General features: G+C 39.7%; 1 protein-coding gene across 4 annotated transcripts in view; it reads left to right on the forward strand.

Annotated features, from left to right (window-relative positions):
* ARHGAP28 (Rho GTPase activating protein 28) overlaps positions 1-16,179 on the forward strand; it is a 92,514-nt gene that overhangs the window by 57,378 nt on the left and 18,957 nt on the right. For all 4 annotated transcript variants that reach the window (XM_074944601.1, XM_074944603.1, XM_074944602.1 and 1 more), the window contains exons 3-8: positions 129-346; positions 5,743-5,830; positions 7,276-7,433; positions 11,196-11,361; positions 11,475-11,566; positions 13,289-13,366. In XM_074944601.1, coding sequence (XP_074800702.1) covers positions 129-346; positions 5,743-5,830; positions 7,276-7,433; positions 11,196-11,361; positions 11,475-11,566; positions 13,289-13,366 — 800 coding nt within the window. The remainder of the gene's footprint in view (positions 1-128; positions 347-5,742; positions 5,831-7,275; positions 7,434-11,195; positions 11,362-11,474; positions 11,567-13,288; positions 13,367-16,179) is intronic.

Raw genomic sequence — 16,179 nt, forward strand, 5'->3', positions numbered from 1 at the left:
CTTACGTGTGTGGCCTAAGACAGATTGGAAATGGAGTCTTCCTGAGGGAAAGGCTGGCACACTAAACCAACTGTGCTACCTCCAACCCACCCCGTACAAGGCATATTAACACTCTCACTCCTTCACAGAGGGGGAACTTGAAGCTGAATGGCTGCAAGATGTGGGCCTATCTACGTTGATTTCGGGGGCTGAAGAAGAGGATGGGCAAGCCCTGCTGTCCACACTGACCCGCACACAAGCTGCTGCAGTACAAAGAAGGTACAACACCTACACACAGACTATGAGGAAGAAGAACAAACACAGTGTCAGGGACGTGCGAGACATCTTTGGAGTTAATGACTCTTCTGTAAGTGGCAAATGCTTGGTAATGGAGGGTTTTGAACTTTATTCTTCTTTATATTTCTATAGCATATTAATGCTTCAACCAGGGATCTCACTGTGCTAGGCATTGTAGAAGTAGTAAATGATGGTTCCTGCCCCAAAGAGCCAAGTCTGGACCTTTTTGATGTTGTATAAGCAGAAGTGCTACCTTCTAAAAGGAACAATAAAACTCGCTAAAATAGCTGGTGCAAAGTTTTGCAACTAACTTATAATGTAATGCTGTGTCTGTTGCCAACCTTCATTCTGCAATCCACTATCAAGACTAACATTTACTCCCTCATATTTTGGATATCAGTGAGTTACTTTTGGCAGTTGTGCAAATTTTTGCTGGCTTCTGAGGACACATGCTATTTACTCAGCAATCTTAGCAGTGAAGTAAAACCTGTGTAATGAAGCAATAGGGAGCAAGTATGCATAAGCAGTTAAACACCTGCAGGCTTCTTTGTGATTGTTTCATTGGGAACCTTATTTTACTAATAAAGCAAATAGAAGCCCATTCATGATTCATTTGTTCGGGAATGAACTTTTCTTCTGTAGGGTCTCATCCACTTGTCCCTGAGGACAGATATAGAATTACCATTGCTTATCCCCATGCATTGTATCTACATGGATTTAGTTGATCATGTGCCCTAAATCTACATACTAAAAACTCAAAAGCAGCATGCATGAATTTAAATGAGTAACTCCTGTTGTCCTTAATGCGGATCATAGCTAAACTGCCAAGCCCTGTTTTAAAAATGTATAGTGAAGCTTATATTGTTGAAAAATTGTAAGAAACTGCCTTGTTCCATGAAATTATTCAGTCCTTCTCATTTGTTTATTTTTTCCAGAAGGTTCATGCTAATAACCTGCAAAAGTCCATTAAACAGACAAAGTACAGCTGCTTCACCTTCAAATAGGAGTTCAAAAGTAAAACATCTGGAGAATTAGCTTAGTGGTCTCAGTCTCCAGTTTAAAATAGCCTCCCTGGAACCAAAGGTTCATATCCCAGCAAGATTGGCACAGCACCACATCGTCCAAGTACCATGGTTTCTCTTGGTTAAGACTCCAAAATCCCAGACTACTTTGCCCAGACATTAAAGATCTCATGGCACTTTTTGTAAGATTAGGCATTTTCCCTAGGAGAAATATCTATTATCTGTCTTAAAGTTCTGGGTTTCTTGTCACTTTTTACAATGAGGTATTGGAATGTTAATCACCCTATGAAACATCTTAGATACAATATATATGGGCAGAATGTGCAGTTCCTGCAGCAAAATGAACTTTAATTACTCTAATAAAAAGCAGTCACCAGAAAAAAAAAATTACACTAGTGCTTTTTGTTGCACAGAGTGTTGAATCTGATGATCTTTTGTTGATCTGCTGGTCTTTTTCTTGTGTCTCACTAATGAACTGGAAGTCCCAGAACTATGTTAAAGGCATGGTCTTCAAGTTTTCATTGTACAATTACCGTTTTAAATACTGAGCCTATCTAATTGTTCTGCGTTGTTAAAATCGAATAGAAGATTTAAAAAAGGAACTGTTATGGCAGTCTTAGGATTTCTCATTCTTTCTTCCCATGAAATTGTTCAATTCTACAGAATTCAACCTATATTGCTACACACTTATTGTAGTTGCAGCCATAGTTCGCACATTCATCTTCATTACTATAGGGGAGAGATCTAAAGGGCAGCCAGGCAGCAAACTCCCATTGAAAGTCAATATGAGTTGGGCTCTCAACTGCTGTGACATTGAAAATCTCCCTCTGTGTGACTAGCTGCTATGGGATTTTGAAAGACTTATTTATCACTTCTCCGGTGATTAGGAGACATGTAGGGAATGAATGTTGGCAGTTTAGTGCACAATGACTGCTGTACCTTGGCTGAATCACTGGTATCAGAAAAATCATCTTTTCTGCAAGTGTTTGCGTACTAGTCTGAAAAGCCATGCAGGACTTTTAATCACCTCTGCCACATAATGCCACATAAAGAGTTAGTCTCTCCACATAACAATTTGTGTAACCCTCTACATTAAAAGAAGAGATGCAGTCTTCATCCAGCCCTCTAGGCATCATAAACACTACAGCTGCCCAGAGGAGCGGGATACAGGATGGATGACTATCTTCTACTTTTAATGATGACGAAAAGGGTGATTAAACCACAAGGTGAGATTTCTTTTTATGAGGGTGACTCACTTAGCTTTGCCCAGTGGCAAAAGGAGAAGAATACAAATGGTTAGCATTTGGGCTGCATAAGTAGCTATAAAGAGCATTCTGCCTTTCTTTTTCTATTTTTAATTTACTTTATTGTCAGCAAGCAGAGACAACAGGCACCATGGGGAGGAAAGCATCCTAGGCAAATTGCCAGGTTTATTGAAGTTTTCCACACTACATAGAGAAGGAAAAACTGGGTTTTTAGACTCATTTGAAACCTGTTGCCTCAGTCACTTGCATAATGAATTGGAGATCTTAACATCAGGGTTATCCAGCCAAAAACAGGCATAAAGCCAGATTATGAATGATCCCTGGGTGGGTGCACAAGGAGGCGAATATGGCACAAGGAGTCCTTGTATCCATGCTTAGAGGCTAGCCACGGTTACAGATCCTTCACTCTGCTGAGCACAGGACTACTCCCAAAAGAGCACAAACCACCCCAAAGTTAGTGGCAAGAAAGTGTAACTCTCTTCTGCCCTGTTCACAGCCCTGTTCTGCCTCCCTTCGAGCCAGAACAGCTAACCTGGTTAGAAATGGGAAACATGCTACATCCTTCTAGGGCAAGGTGCAACGGATGTGCCATCCAGGAACTCCCTGAAGCTTCAAGGAGAATAGTGCTCCCTTGAAGCAATCTCACTCTCCCCTGGATGAAGCAACTCTGTCCCACCTCTAAAACAGAGCTGTGCACATCAGGCACAACTGGTCAAATGCCGTGGCACGTCAGTCAACCGGATTCTCATGGGTGTTGAACGCCAACAGCTTCCATTAAGGGCTCTAGGAGTTACAAGTGCTCAACAGATCTGAAAATCAGGCAGTTTGGTGCCTGGTGCCACCTGTCAGTAAAGTCCAAAAGTGGGAAGCAAGTTAAGCTCCAGACTAACGAAGGACCTGACCCTGCACCCTTTGATAAGTAAAACTCCTCTTGATTGTCAGAGGAGTGTTGCTCAGAGTAGTGCATGAAGGACCAGGATCTAATTTAAAAAATAAATCACTAACTAAACTAGAGGCATTTGCATGAAAAGGCATTGGCACTTACAATGCTTGGAAATATGAATCTATCAAAAAGCAAAGGCAGCTAGCAGCATGAACAGAGCTTTCACACTAACATCTCTTTAGTGTTTATGTGTCTTGGCTGCAGCGCTGACATTAAAATGTTGCCTTTGTGATGCTCTGATGATTTTGTTTTTACATCTTCTGTACAGTGGAAAGCGTTTAAAGGAAACGAGCACTTCCAGCTCCACCTTTTTCTTGCTAGTGAGATTTCCTCTTCCTGTGCACATAGTGCAAGTAAACACTGGAGGCATTTTTAGCATCAGTAATGACTTGGTGGACAACTAACTGGGGGCCAGAATCAGGATACCTGCTCTGAACCAAATCCTGCCTTCATGGAACCGCATCCAAGTCAATGGCATTGCACACATGTAACGGGGGGGGCAGGGCAGATTTTGGCTGACTAGGTTTAGCACATTTATTGGAAAATGAGCTTTCTAATCTTTTAAGGGACACTATCAATACATACAAATCATGTACTAACAAAAATGGAGGAGATTCTCTGTCCCAATCTGCTCCCTTTTTCTTGCTTAGGTGGTATAACAAGCAGAAACCTCCTGTAAATCCCCATCATGGTAGAGTCCCCTGCTCACACAGAGCCTTTGGAGTTGACTCCTACATGCCCCTGCCTTTACTGGTGAGGAGGCAAGAGGCTGGAATGTGATGCATTTTAGTTATTCCCAGCATTGTTTATAGGGGATTGTACCCAACGGACTCATATTAGAGCATCTTGCAAGCTGCTCTAAACCACACTGAGGTTGAGGCAGAGAGTAATTGATCCATAGCTGGGTCCATAATAATCGCCCTTTCCCAAATTGTATGCCCAGCAGAAACGGGATGCAACAGAGAGAGTGCCCTGTTAGCTTTCCCTGTGTATAACACCTTATGTTATCAAGGCTGGAAGGATTTTACAAATCTAATTTATGTTCACCATTTCTTTTATTTGCCTACTTTTTGCATTTCACACAGCTTGTCATAAAACATTTCTTTTAATGCTGGGCTTTTAAAAATCATAAAATCATGCTACCATATTTCATTTCTTTTATTACATAGCCCTTGCTTTTTAATGGATTATTGTTCAAAGGAAACCTTGTGACTCAAATCCTGTTTGCTATCAGGTTGGTAGCCTATTAAATGGACTCTCTCAGGAGAGATTTTATTCATCTTACATTTGACTTTGTTATCCAAATAACTCAAAGGATAAGATTGTATAAAACAACTGCATAGAATCATGGGACTGGAAGGGACCTCAAGAGGTCATCTAGTCCAGTCCCCTGCACTCATGGCAGGACTAAGTACTATCTCATGATCTATTCCAAAGCTGCTAATCACAAGGGCAAATTCAGCACATAAAAATGTGTCACACCAAGGGAAAGTTACCCTTTGACTTTCAGCCTCTGGTTTTGTGTGTGTGTCTCTCTCTCTCTCTCTCACACACACACACCATTTTTACACAGTGCAAAACAATTTTCTGGGCAAAACCAAACAAAACTAAGCAATAGGAAAGAGATTTTTTTTTAATTGTTTGCTGCTCTCTGATAAAGAACCTGTGTCATTCATGTAACCCCGGTTTCCACACGCTGTAGCCAAGGGGAGGAAAATGTTGCAGTGCATTTTCGGCTGGTTTTGGCCATCCGTTTATTTACTTGTTACAGTTCCAATCCTGGAGGGTACTGAGTGCCTTCAGTTCCTGCAGCCCCTCAGTGGGAGTTGAGGGTGTTCTATTTAGCACTTTTCAGGAGGTGCACAGCACCTTGCAGAATGTGACCACGGTGATTAAAAGCAAGATGAATTACACATTGATACGAACCTTTAACTTGCTGCAGGTATCTGAAGCAATTTCATTAGTTAATTTCAGTCATTACATAGGGGAGAACTCATTAGCTGTGTAAAGCTGTGGCAGTACTCACTGACCTCAACATGATCCACATCTCCAGCCTGAAGAAGATTACCTGCCCAGGCTGGGTAATGAAAATCTCTCTGGCAAATCAGAATGGATTGTTTAAATTTAGTGGCAAAAACATAAGCTGGGATTGATACACTGTTGATTGAGTTGTACAAGTGTCTGTCCACATGCCTTTAATTTTATTGCAGTCTGATCATATTTCCTTACCCATCAGCCCACGTTTGAGACAGCGCCAGTATCACCAGTTCCTTCTAATGGTATCCAGCTTCCGGGACAGAAGCCAGTTTGGAAATCAGTGAGTTGTGAGTATGCCAACCGGTAACCAATATTCATTTGATCATAGAAATGAGAGCTAGAAAGTACCTTTGGGGATCATCTGGTTAATCCACTATTTTAGGTGCTGAGACACACTACATGCTTTTCTTTAAGATTATTACTATTATTAATAAACATTTATATCATGGTAGTGCTCAAAGTCCCCATTTTGAATTGGGGCCCTGTTGTGCTGGATGCTTTACAAACATAGAACAGGGCCTGTAGTCTCTAATCTGTGGCCCAGTCTGCACTACAATTCAAAATATGTAAGTCAATTCCTGGGACCTAGTGCCATAATAGTGTTTTGTAAAGTGTTTCATAACATAGTTCACTCTGTCTATCCTATAATTGGAAAGAGCGATAGCACCTGTATGGCAAGAATGATGTTTGAACTTCTGGTACTGCCAGCCCCAAGTGTTCAAAAATCATGAGTCGGGTCCCCAATAACCATAAAATTGACTTAAAAATCCTAAAATTGAAATCATGATGATAATACATTTTGGGCTCACTTTATTCATCTTGTTTCTAAGCCTTTAGGGTGCACTTGGGTCACGTTTCTAAGCTGCCTTTGAAACCTTGAGGGCTAAAAACTTACTTTTTATTTTAATAAAAGCTGAGATTCCTACCTAGTTGCACAAATCCAGGAGCTGGGACTTTAAGTATCATGAGACTCATGATAAAATCATGAAAGTTGGCAACACTAGAACTCATTCAGGCTAATACACTTTGCAGTCTATGGAGACAGGGCATTTCTATAGTAGAAATTTCCCTCTTATGCCTACTGATTCTAGTGGGCAACTAATTTCTGGAACAGAGCAATAGATCATCTTGTCTTTTGGTTCCTGGATTCTATTAAAAATTCCAGTGGGGCTGGCATGGCTTTGCAAACCAGATGGTAGCATGCTGAGCCCCGTCTGCACAGGTTGTGCTTGTTCTATGTTTTTTATGCACCAAGAGCAGCAGTAATGGGAAACTGTAAGGAAAAAAAAACCCAGTGTAAACTACGATGACCAGAAAAACCGTGTTAGCAGCACTTTTCTATCCATAACTTTAAAAAGAAAAAAAGATTTTTCACTGAACAAATGCAGAAATAGTTTCCCTAGCCAGGATAGACAAGATCATTATGCACAAATGTGATAATGAGGATGATTCTTCTGCTGACGAACAGAAAATTACAGCTTAATCACCTTCTGCACAAATATTAACAGCAAAAAATCTAAAATAAAAATAGGGCTTTGATTTCAGAAAGTACAAGGGCTTATTTCCTCCATACAAAACAGGAACACACATTATTGTTATGCTGAAATTCCACTGGGAAGCTCTTCCCTTAACACTTTCACAAGCTTTTTGTTTCGTTTTTACCATTTTTAATGTCTCTGCACCAAACACAAACAAACCTTCAGTATTCATATATAGTCTCCCTTGTTTTCAGCTAATAGCTGTCTAGACTGTGGACTAGATAAAGACAGCCCATCAGTAACAGAAGAGCTATCCTATGAGGTTTCTTTCTCAGAATCCATCACCGTGGTCCCAAAAAACAGAGAACGGCAGAACAACCTGAGATTCAAAAAGGATGATTCTGCTTTGCCTGTAAGTTTAAACCCCTCGTGTTTACTCAATAGTTCTTCTTTACCCAATTCATTTCCTGCTTCATTTCCCCCACTACAGTGAAGTCTCTTAAGATATATTGGATTTCCTTCAATATATGTGTTTTAATACTTTATATATTTGTAAAGGCTTCCTGCTGTGTTTGTCTGTCGCCGACCACACAGCATTCCCAGTGAGACACCAAAGCCGAAGCGTGTGCTTAGTCATGGACACATCTTCTACCTAACGCAATTTAGCGTACATACCCCAATATTTAAAAATTGTATTGCATTGTGTCCCCCACAAACCTTTCACATAAAAACAAAGATCTGGCACTGAGAGTGGCAATCCATCTTTATTACTTGAACTACTCCCTTTACCTTTCTTGACGTGGGTTTTAAATTTCTGTCTGAAATCTGTTAGACTCAGACATGAGAGGAAGAGTGAACATTGGTTCTGTTCACTAGTAGCACAGATTATCTCAGATTAGTATTTGATGCAGGTACAGCATAGGAGATACCAAATCAGTAATCAGGGACAAAAGATTATTGTCCAGCCAGGTATGCATAGTGTAGTCTATCAATTAGATGGCATTCTCCCTCCGAGCCAGCTGGCAATTTATTGATTCCACCAGCCTCTAAGGGTGGACCATTAAAACAAGTCCATCATCTTGAGAGGAAATGTGTGCCCTAACCCCCAAACTTGAGGGTTTCATGATCAGTCTGTGACAAGGATGTAATCACAACCACCATCCCGCCATCCAATAAAAGCCTAAACACTGGCTCCAGACATTAGCCAGACGTAAGAGTCAAGCCATTAACTAAGTAGGAGAGTCCCACAAACGTCACATTGGCCATGAGATCCTAAATTGATCCGGACTAGTTGTCGTCTGCATGGATGCCGAATTCACCAAGAACAATCAGTTTGTGTGTGTCTAGCACCACCAATGGAGAAGACCTGAGGAACCACAAATTTCCATATTGCAGTAGGGTGATAAGTATCAAGTAGATTACATATGTCATGGAGTACAGTCTGATTGCTCTGTGGTGATAATAATTTGAGCACCTTTGGGGAATCAGGCTGTCTCCCTAGTTATCATGGTCCTGGCATACTGAACTTTCCTCCTTGGTCCTGTTACTAGAAAACCTCTACCCTTCCCCTAACCCTCACAGTGACATTCCGCCCTCAATTTTAGAGATGTTACCTATCCTGCACCCTCCTCCAACCATAAGTATGGACCTCCTAACTGGCATGGCAGAGCAATCTGGGGCAAGTAGCATACAGAAGGCGGCCTGTACTGATGGGTACGCAACTGAATAGTTTCAGAGAAGTTCAGACGTGTTTCAAGTGGACAATTTTGCATGCAAAACTGTGGGTTTTGTGGAAAGCATGTAGTGTCTGTGCACACACATACATAGAACTAAGCAACTCTGGGAGAAAGGTTGCCTCCTTAAATACAATCTCTTCCAATGCTCCTGCAGGGATGATACACCTCCACACCACCCCTACACAGGACTACGTTCAAACTGCACAATCTAGCCCACTGGCAACATGATAAATGGAATGTAATCCTAGATGTTGGAGAAGTAAAACACTATTAGCACATCGAGTCCATCCAAATACAGTACATAGTCCCCCACGCAGACGATGTGTCAGATAGTAAACTGACGCAACGTAGGATCTGGAGCCAAATGCCAGGAATCTAATTTCTAAAAACCACAGAGATTAAGTACATTCAAAATTTATTACAACTTTAATACTGTATAGTTCTCTAACTCTGTGGTTTGCTGTGCTCTATGCCATAGATTCCCAGCGCTGTTCTTACAAAGAGAGACAGGCCCAAACCTCATGTTAAGACTACATCACATCAAAACGCCTCTAGGAGACAACAACCCACCAAGGAAAATCACAGTAGTGATTTTTTAAAAATACTTAGTCCTTCCTTTGGCAAATGAGGCTTGCAAAGAGGCCCTCTCATTCCCTATTCCTCCCTTATGTCCCTATATATATATAATATATATAGTTATATAATTTTTTCACATTTTCAGAGTGATTTAATATGCTCTGTTTGAGGTTTCTTTTCACCTGACGAAACACTGCAAATGAGATTGCCTTGTGTTTCACACTTTAGGTACATCAGCAGTTTTACTTTGCTTCAATGGTTTGTCATTGCAAAGACTCTTATCATATGTTCTATGAATGAAATAATAGAACTTTTAGATTTTGGGGGTCATTTTCTGTACTTCCCAATCTTCCCTATTTGGCCAGAGGATGATGGTATCTTGCAGTGCTTCCTATTTCCCCCTGTTTAGAATCATCTCCTGCTTTAAAGAACACTGGGAATGGAGTGTTGGAGATCCTGGCCTCTGGAACTCACTTCCTCTGTGGTCAGTTGGAGCTTTGTCCTCTGTTGCTTTTAGAGCACAGTGCAAGATGTATCATTTTTGTTTGCCTTTTCTTTGACTATTATTTCTCTGTTTGATGGCTTTTATTGAGAGATGAGTTAAAACCAGGGCATTGACCCTGAATACATTTTAATTAAAAGGGAGGGATGGATTCACATTCCCTAGAAGGTTTTAGTTCCAAGTTGGATCCCCAAAAGTAGAGATGGCTTGTAGCACTATTTATTTAGTTAGTGCTTATGACTGGTTTGAATTACATAATGATGCCAAGGTTCCACAGATCTATGCACAGCACAAGTTTTTATAATACTAACGATGATAATGACATCAAAACATATGAAAAGAGCCCCTTTTCACTTTTTTTTTATAGCTTGACAGCAGGAAACATCACATATCCTGATGCAGCAATATTCCTATTATCATGTCCCAGAAGTTGCAAAGTAGCATTCAATTCATGCAAATGATCCATGGATTCTACTTTCATAAGTGTTCCTTGGCCTTTTAACATTTATGTTTCATAGTACTCACCCTAAAGCAGTCCTGTATAATAAGTCAAAGTCAGTGCCTATGTAACACCAGCAGACCCCAGTCATCATTGGCCGGGGTCAAACTTGGGACCTCTGGAGCTTAATGCATAAGCCACTTCGGCATGAGCTAAAAGACACCTCTCTTTTAGCCAAGGCTGTAACAAGCTTATCAAGCTCTAGCTGGCCTAGGTGCCACTAGAGGGGGATAGAGTGCCACAACAAGCAGGCATGAGTTACATCGAGATGGAATTGGGATTTAAGTGTTCTGTCTTTGAGTAATGTGCTCAGATCATTAGACCGTGCTTCCTTCAAAGTGCAAACAACATATAGAGCTACTTCCTCCATCACTGATATGCAGCCATTTCTGTGATGAAATGTTGCTGCTGTTTAAACCAAGCAATATTATGGAAGAATTTAAGGGGAGAGAGGTGGATTATTAAATCCTGTTGGAACTAGAGAGGAAAGTTTAGTTAGAATATAGTGTAGCTAATTGTTGAAAATTGGAATATGTCCAGGACATCAGGGTTAACATCCCTGCTTTTGTGAAAATTGCCAAGAGATCTATAACTGAGCACAAAGGATCAGGTGCTCAGTTGTACATTTCAAATTAAAGTAGTCATTAGCACAAGGTCCAGACAACATGCAGGAGCATGGGTTCAGCTCTGAGTTAGCTCACCCATCAAATCACCACCACGTGACTTCTTGTAGCACCAGGACATATCTTTTATTTTTTTTATTTTTTTAAAAAAAAAGCCTTTTTCACAAAGAGTAATTTTAAAAACTAAACATTTCTCAAGCATGTAAAATAAAACCCTATTTACATATACTTCTTGTAGAAATTTATTATTCGAAAAAGCCAATTTGGCCTGACAGAGGTTGGAGACCTATCTCTTGAAGACATGAAGAAAATTCGCAATCTCTCTCTGATTGAATTAACAGCCTTCTATGATGCTTTGGGAATAGAACTAAAGAGGAACCGAACAGAAAGAATCAAAGGACGAGGTAAACGTGCAGTGGTAGCTGGCTGACAGGTGTCTTGTGATTTGTAGTACTTAGTAAGAAGATGCTTATTAGGCTCCACTTTCTCTCTTTCTTTTTACATCGTTTTCAAAAAGAAAATGGCCTTTTTGGAGTCCCTCTCACGATCCTGTTGGAAAACGATCAAAAGAAGGTGCCTGGAATAAAAATTCCTCTCATCTTTCAAAAAGTGAGTAGAACAAAATCATGTGTGGCTTGAATTTTCCTCATTAGCATTGACACTCAAACAGACATCAGATAAAAGAAGACAGACTTTAATGGCTTCAGGGTGTTTGCAATTTATTTCTGTCCATATGTTGTGATTTAAACATCTCATGAGACTTAGATCAAAAAACTGTTCTTGAATATCGTGCATGCTGGGAGTTTTTCAATTTGGGGAGTATATTTATAATATATTGCACAGGAAATGTACAGAACCAACTGGATAGGAGTCTGCTCCCCTTTTCATTTGACATGTAGATCAATGAAATGTTTTTGAAAGGGGAGCATTTATAATTTCACATTATTTCAAATCGCAGACTTGTTGATTTATCTGAGATTATCAGAAGTGAACTAGTGTCATCTGAATGAGGTGCATAGAGCCAAGAAGATGATCATTCAACTGAAATAGTGTGACGCTACAGTGACATCCAGTGTATGGCTCAGTTAGACACACACCTGCATGTACACACGCATACGCACACAGATTTGTATGGACATCCAGTTTTAAGATTAAAGTCACATTTAACTGTAAATACCTCCTGAAAGAAAACAAGAGCTAGTATCAATTAATTTAGATAGTCAATTTGGCACATTTGTTATTAATCTCTGTATTGCCAGCAATCAACTTCACTTAATTCCTCAATAATTTCACTTTGGGAAGTTATAGAGCCATGCAAATTATTGATTTTTTGATACGTTGGCTGACTAAAAAAAAAAAAAAATTATTTGGGGCCAAACGAAGTGGTTCATTTGACCCTAAACAAAATCTTTCATTTAAGTTCTGAGGATTTTTACCTTTATTCAAAAATAAAATTGAAGTGAAATTTAAAACAAAAAGTCATTTTGAATCAAAAAATCAAAATGTTTCATTTTGCAAATGACAAAATGTTTTTCTTTTTTTTTTCAGCCAAAACAATTTGGCAAATCTGACATAAATTCATGACATGTTTTCATCAATCCAAAGCTGTATTTTTGGTGAAAAAAAGTTTTGTTTGAAACATTTTGTCCTGCTGTAGATCTGATAACCGTGTTAAAGAAAGAGTGTTAGTGATAGAGCTGGAGGAGGGCAGTTCATAATGAAAATCCAGAGCCATGTGAATAAATGCAACAAAATTAGTCTTTTCCCACTTTTGCATTTTGTCAAAACAAAAATACTCTGCACTGAATGTTTGTAAAGAAGAAATGCTGAGACCAGAGAGGTCTATTCACATTGTGTATGGACATCCCAGAAAGAACTTTCCTAAGATTATTTTCTTGTCTAAGTTCTCAGTTCTGCCTACACATTTATTAATAGGCTTTTCTATGGTGCTCATCACCATAATGTTTGAGCATCTCACAAACATGAAGGAAAGTATCCTCATAGCTCCATTGTGTGGTAGGGAAATCAGTGTGACTTCTTGCTAAGAAAGATACTGTGCAATGTAAGGATGGCCCCATTATTATTAATTTATTATTAGAACTACAGAAGTTCCAAGAGTCCCAAGTTAGGGGGCTCTTGTTGTACTAGGAGTTGTACAAACACATAGGAAAACATGGTTTCTTCTCTAAAAATTCACAGTTTTAGGAACACAGAGCAAGTTCTGATTGATTTGCTAATATGGGTTTTTATTCTTGATGATAAACTAGATTTAGGGGAGGCAGGTTGCTAAAAGGTAAATAGTATTTTTAAAATGCTGCTGTTGCATTTTAGCTGTTGCTCAAGCTTGAGGAAACGGGTTTAGAAACGGAAGGAATTCTTCGAGTTCCTGGATCTGCCTCAAGAGTTAAGGTACCTGTGTTTTCTCATTCACCTTCTTGTAACCAGTAGAGTCTGTACAAAGTGGCAAAGTTTGTATAGAGAGATTCTCTGTCCCATTATTACCAGCAAAAACAGTGGCTTGTCATTTGCTTCCGGAAACTGAGGACCATAACTTGGCATGGTCTAATGTTTTATTTAGAGGACACATGGACTCAGAAGTGCAGCTCTCCTCCACTAAACGTGTGAGGAAGGCCCCTCAGTTTAGAACTTATCTGACCTCCTGGTCACTCAGAACTGCTGTGATCTCACTTCTTTTATTTTAGCTTATTTCAGAAATACTGAGTCACTAGACTGAGGTTATCAAGGAATTTAAGCTAAAGATCTGACTCCACATAATTTTAAGCTTCTTGTAATATTATTACTCATTTGTCCTTTGATTGGAGTTTTGGGGTCCCACGTTTGGAACTGTGAGACGTATGTCCTGCTGCTCAGTTTGATGAAATGAAGTACTCCATTTTCATAGCACATATGAGTAGGATTGGGCCCACTGGCCTGTGCTTGTGAAAGTCAGTGGCTTTGTTTGCCCCCCCAATACGTACCATATTATTAGCAAGTAGACTATAATAATACATGCCTTCCTGTAATGCTTATTGTAAATTAATACATCCGTCTTATGGTATGAAAAATGAGGTTTTCTCTGAGTGACGAGAGTGATGTCATGATATGTGAACTCTCAGTTCATCTTAAACACGAGGCCATTATTAAAGAAAGTAGCAACAAACTAAAGAGACAAACAGCCTTTCACACAGCTTAAGTTCTAGCTTTGTCTTCCTTGTTTACCAGAGGCCCCACCTGCCTGGAACTCTATACAATACACAAAGACATCTTTCTAGTGACTGAATAATATACTGCAAGTAACCTATTGTTACAGGTGAGATTCACAGTTGCCAACTTTCATGCGGTAAATAAGCACCCCAACTTTCACAGTAAGCCAAAAATCAAGCTAATCCCATTTCAAAACAAGGCCAAAACAAGCCAGTCCCTAAGAACCCCAACATTCCTAGATCCCCCGCCCCCCGGCGTGCAGTCTGGGACTGTGGTGGGCCCGCTGTGCAATCCCTGACTGTCTCCCCGCTTTGCCTCCCCTTTTTTTGCTGGGAGCCAATCAAAGAAAAGAAAGCAACAAACTATAACAAGCAACAGGCCTAACAAGCTACAAGCCAAAAACTAGCCAACAAGCAACTCACAAGCCAATTCAGCCAAAAACAAGCCCAATTTCTGTGGTTTTTTTCACAGTTTTGGCATGTCTGGTGAGATGACTACAAAGCAATGCTTAGTAGTTCTGGCACTCAGACCATTACATGAGAGAACAGGTCTAGGCCATAAAAAAATCTCCAATAGTTGGTTCTCATTCACTTACAATCATTCGCTTTTGCCTGGCATTAATAACTCAGTATCTTTGTATTTTTTCCTTTGGTTTATACATTTTAAAATGATTCCTGCTCCCCTGGCTATAACTGAATATTCCACCAGCAAGAAAAATAACCTTCCTACATATAGTAAGTTAGGCTTCCCAGTACTGTGACATCTGCACAGTGTAAAACAAGAGTGCTTCAGAAACTTGGAGAATCCTGCATGTTCTCTAGCGGGTTCGGTCACGTGATTAGTAATAGCTAATAAAATATGTGACAAGAGGAGGCTTTGTGTGAGAGACCTGTATAATAATGATATGCTTCTATGACGCTTCCACACTGAGCAGTTCATTTCACGTTTAAAAAAACAAGTGAGGAGTTTGCAGAAGGTAAATATGTTTGTTGGAGCTATGCAGATGAGGGATGGGCCATTCATGGGTATAGAGGGAATCAGATGGGGCCTCATGATATTTACTTTGGATAGGGCCCTGCAAATTTATGTCTGAAGATGACTAATGCCATAGTAGGGCTTGATCCTGCAAGATACTGAGCACTTTTTCGTGCTGAGCACCTCAACTCCTCCTGACTTCATTAGGTGTTCAGCACACTCAGCACCTTCCAGGATTGAGCCCGTAGCCTGGACAGAGACTCTCCAGCTTTCTGATTTCAATTTCCATCACTATACATATTTTTTTATTCTTTCACTTTTTCTGTACATAATGTAGACTTTCTATGGGGTTTATGTGACAGGGCTGCTTTGTGTCTTTTGTTAATTAGCTTTTGTAGTCTGTGCACATACTACACGCTCTCTTGTTCTGCTATTCTGACCTGTACCCAGAGAATCACTTTGTGCTATGTGTCTGACTTTCCTATACCGGGTGGTAAGTCAAACATCCACATGAACGATGTCATGTGTTTTATTTGAGTTTTTATTCATTTAAGTGTGTCCAACAAAGTCAACCAGTAGGGGATAGAGGGAAAGCTTTTCCTAAGCAGTTCCAGATTTCATCCTTCAAAGCCATCATATATTATTATGACATGAATATTTGAGGGCATTCCAACTCAACATTAGTTCTTGTTTTTAAAAATCAAAAGCATATGGACGTGCTTAAAAGTTACTTTTTTAAATAACAAAAAAAATAGAAGAAATAAATACAAATTTTCCTCTGCCTCTAAGATGTGTGGTATGCACTGAACCAAAATGTATGTTAAGCTACTCTCTTGTAAGCTCAGAAACAAAATGAAAAAACAAACAAACAAAGACTGTTACAAGAATATATTTCTAAAAACTAATTACACACAAATGAAGTGTATATGTAGAAAGTCGATGTCTCTTCTCAGTTCTCTCTGTTTCTGGGACCTTCCTTCCATTCTTGAAATACTAAACAGCAAAATCTTGAAAGCTCTTTCTCTTCCCTTGTGGTTATAGTG

Source organism: Natator depressus, chromosome 2 (assembly GCF_965152275.1).
Source record: "Natator depressus isolate rNatDep1 chromosome 2, rNatDep2.hap1, whole genome shotgun sequence".
NCBI lineage: Eukaryota > Metazoa > Chordata > Testudines > Cheloniidae > Natator > Natator depressus.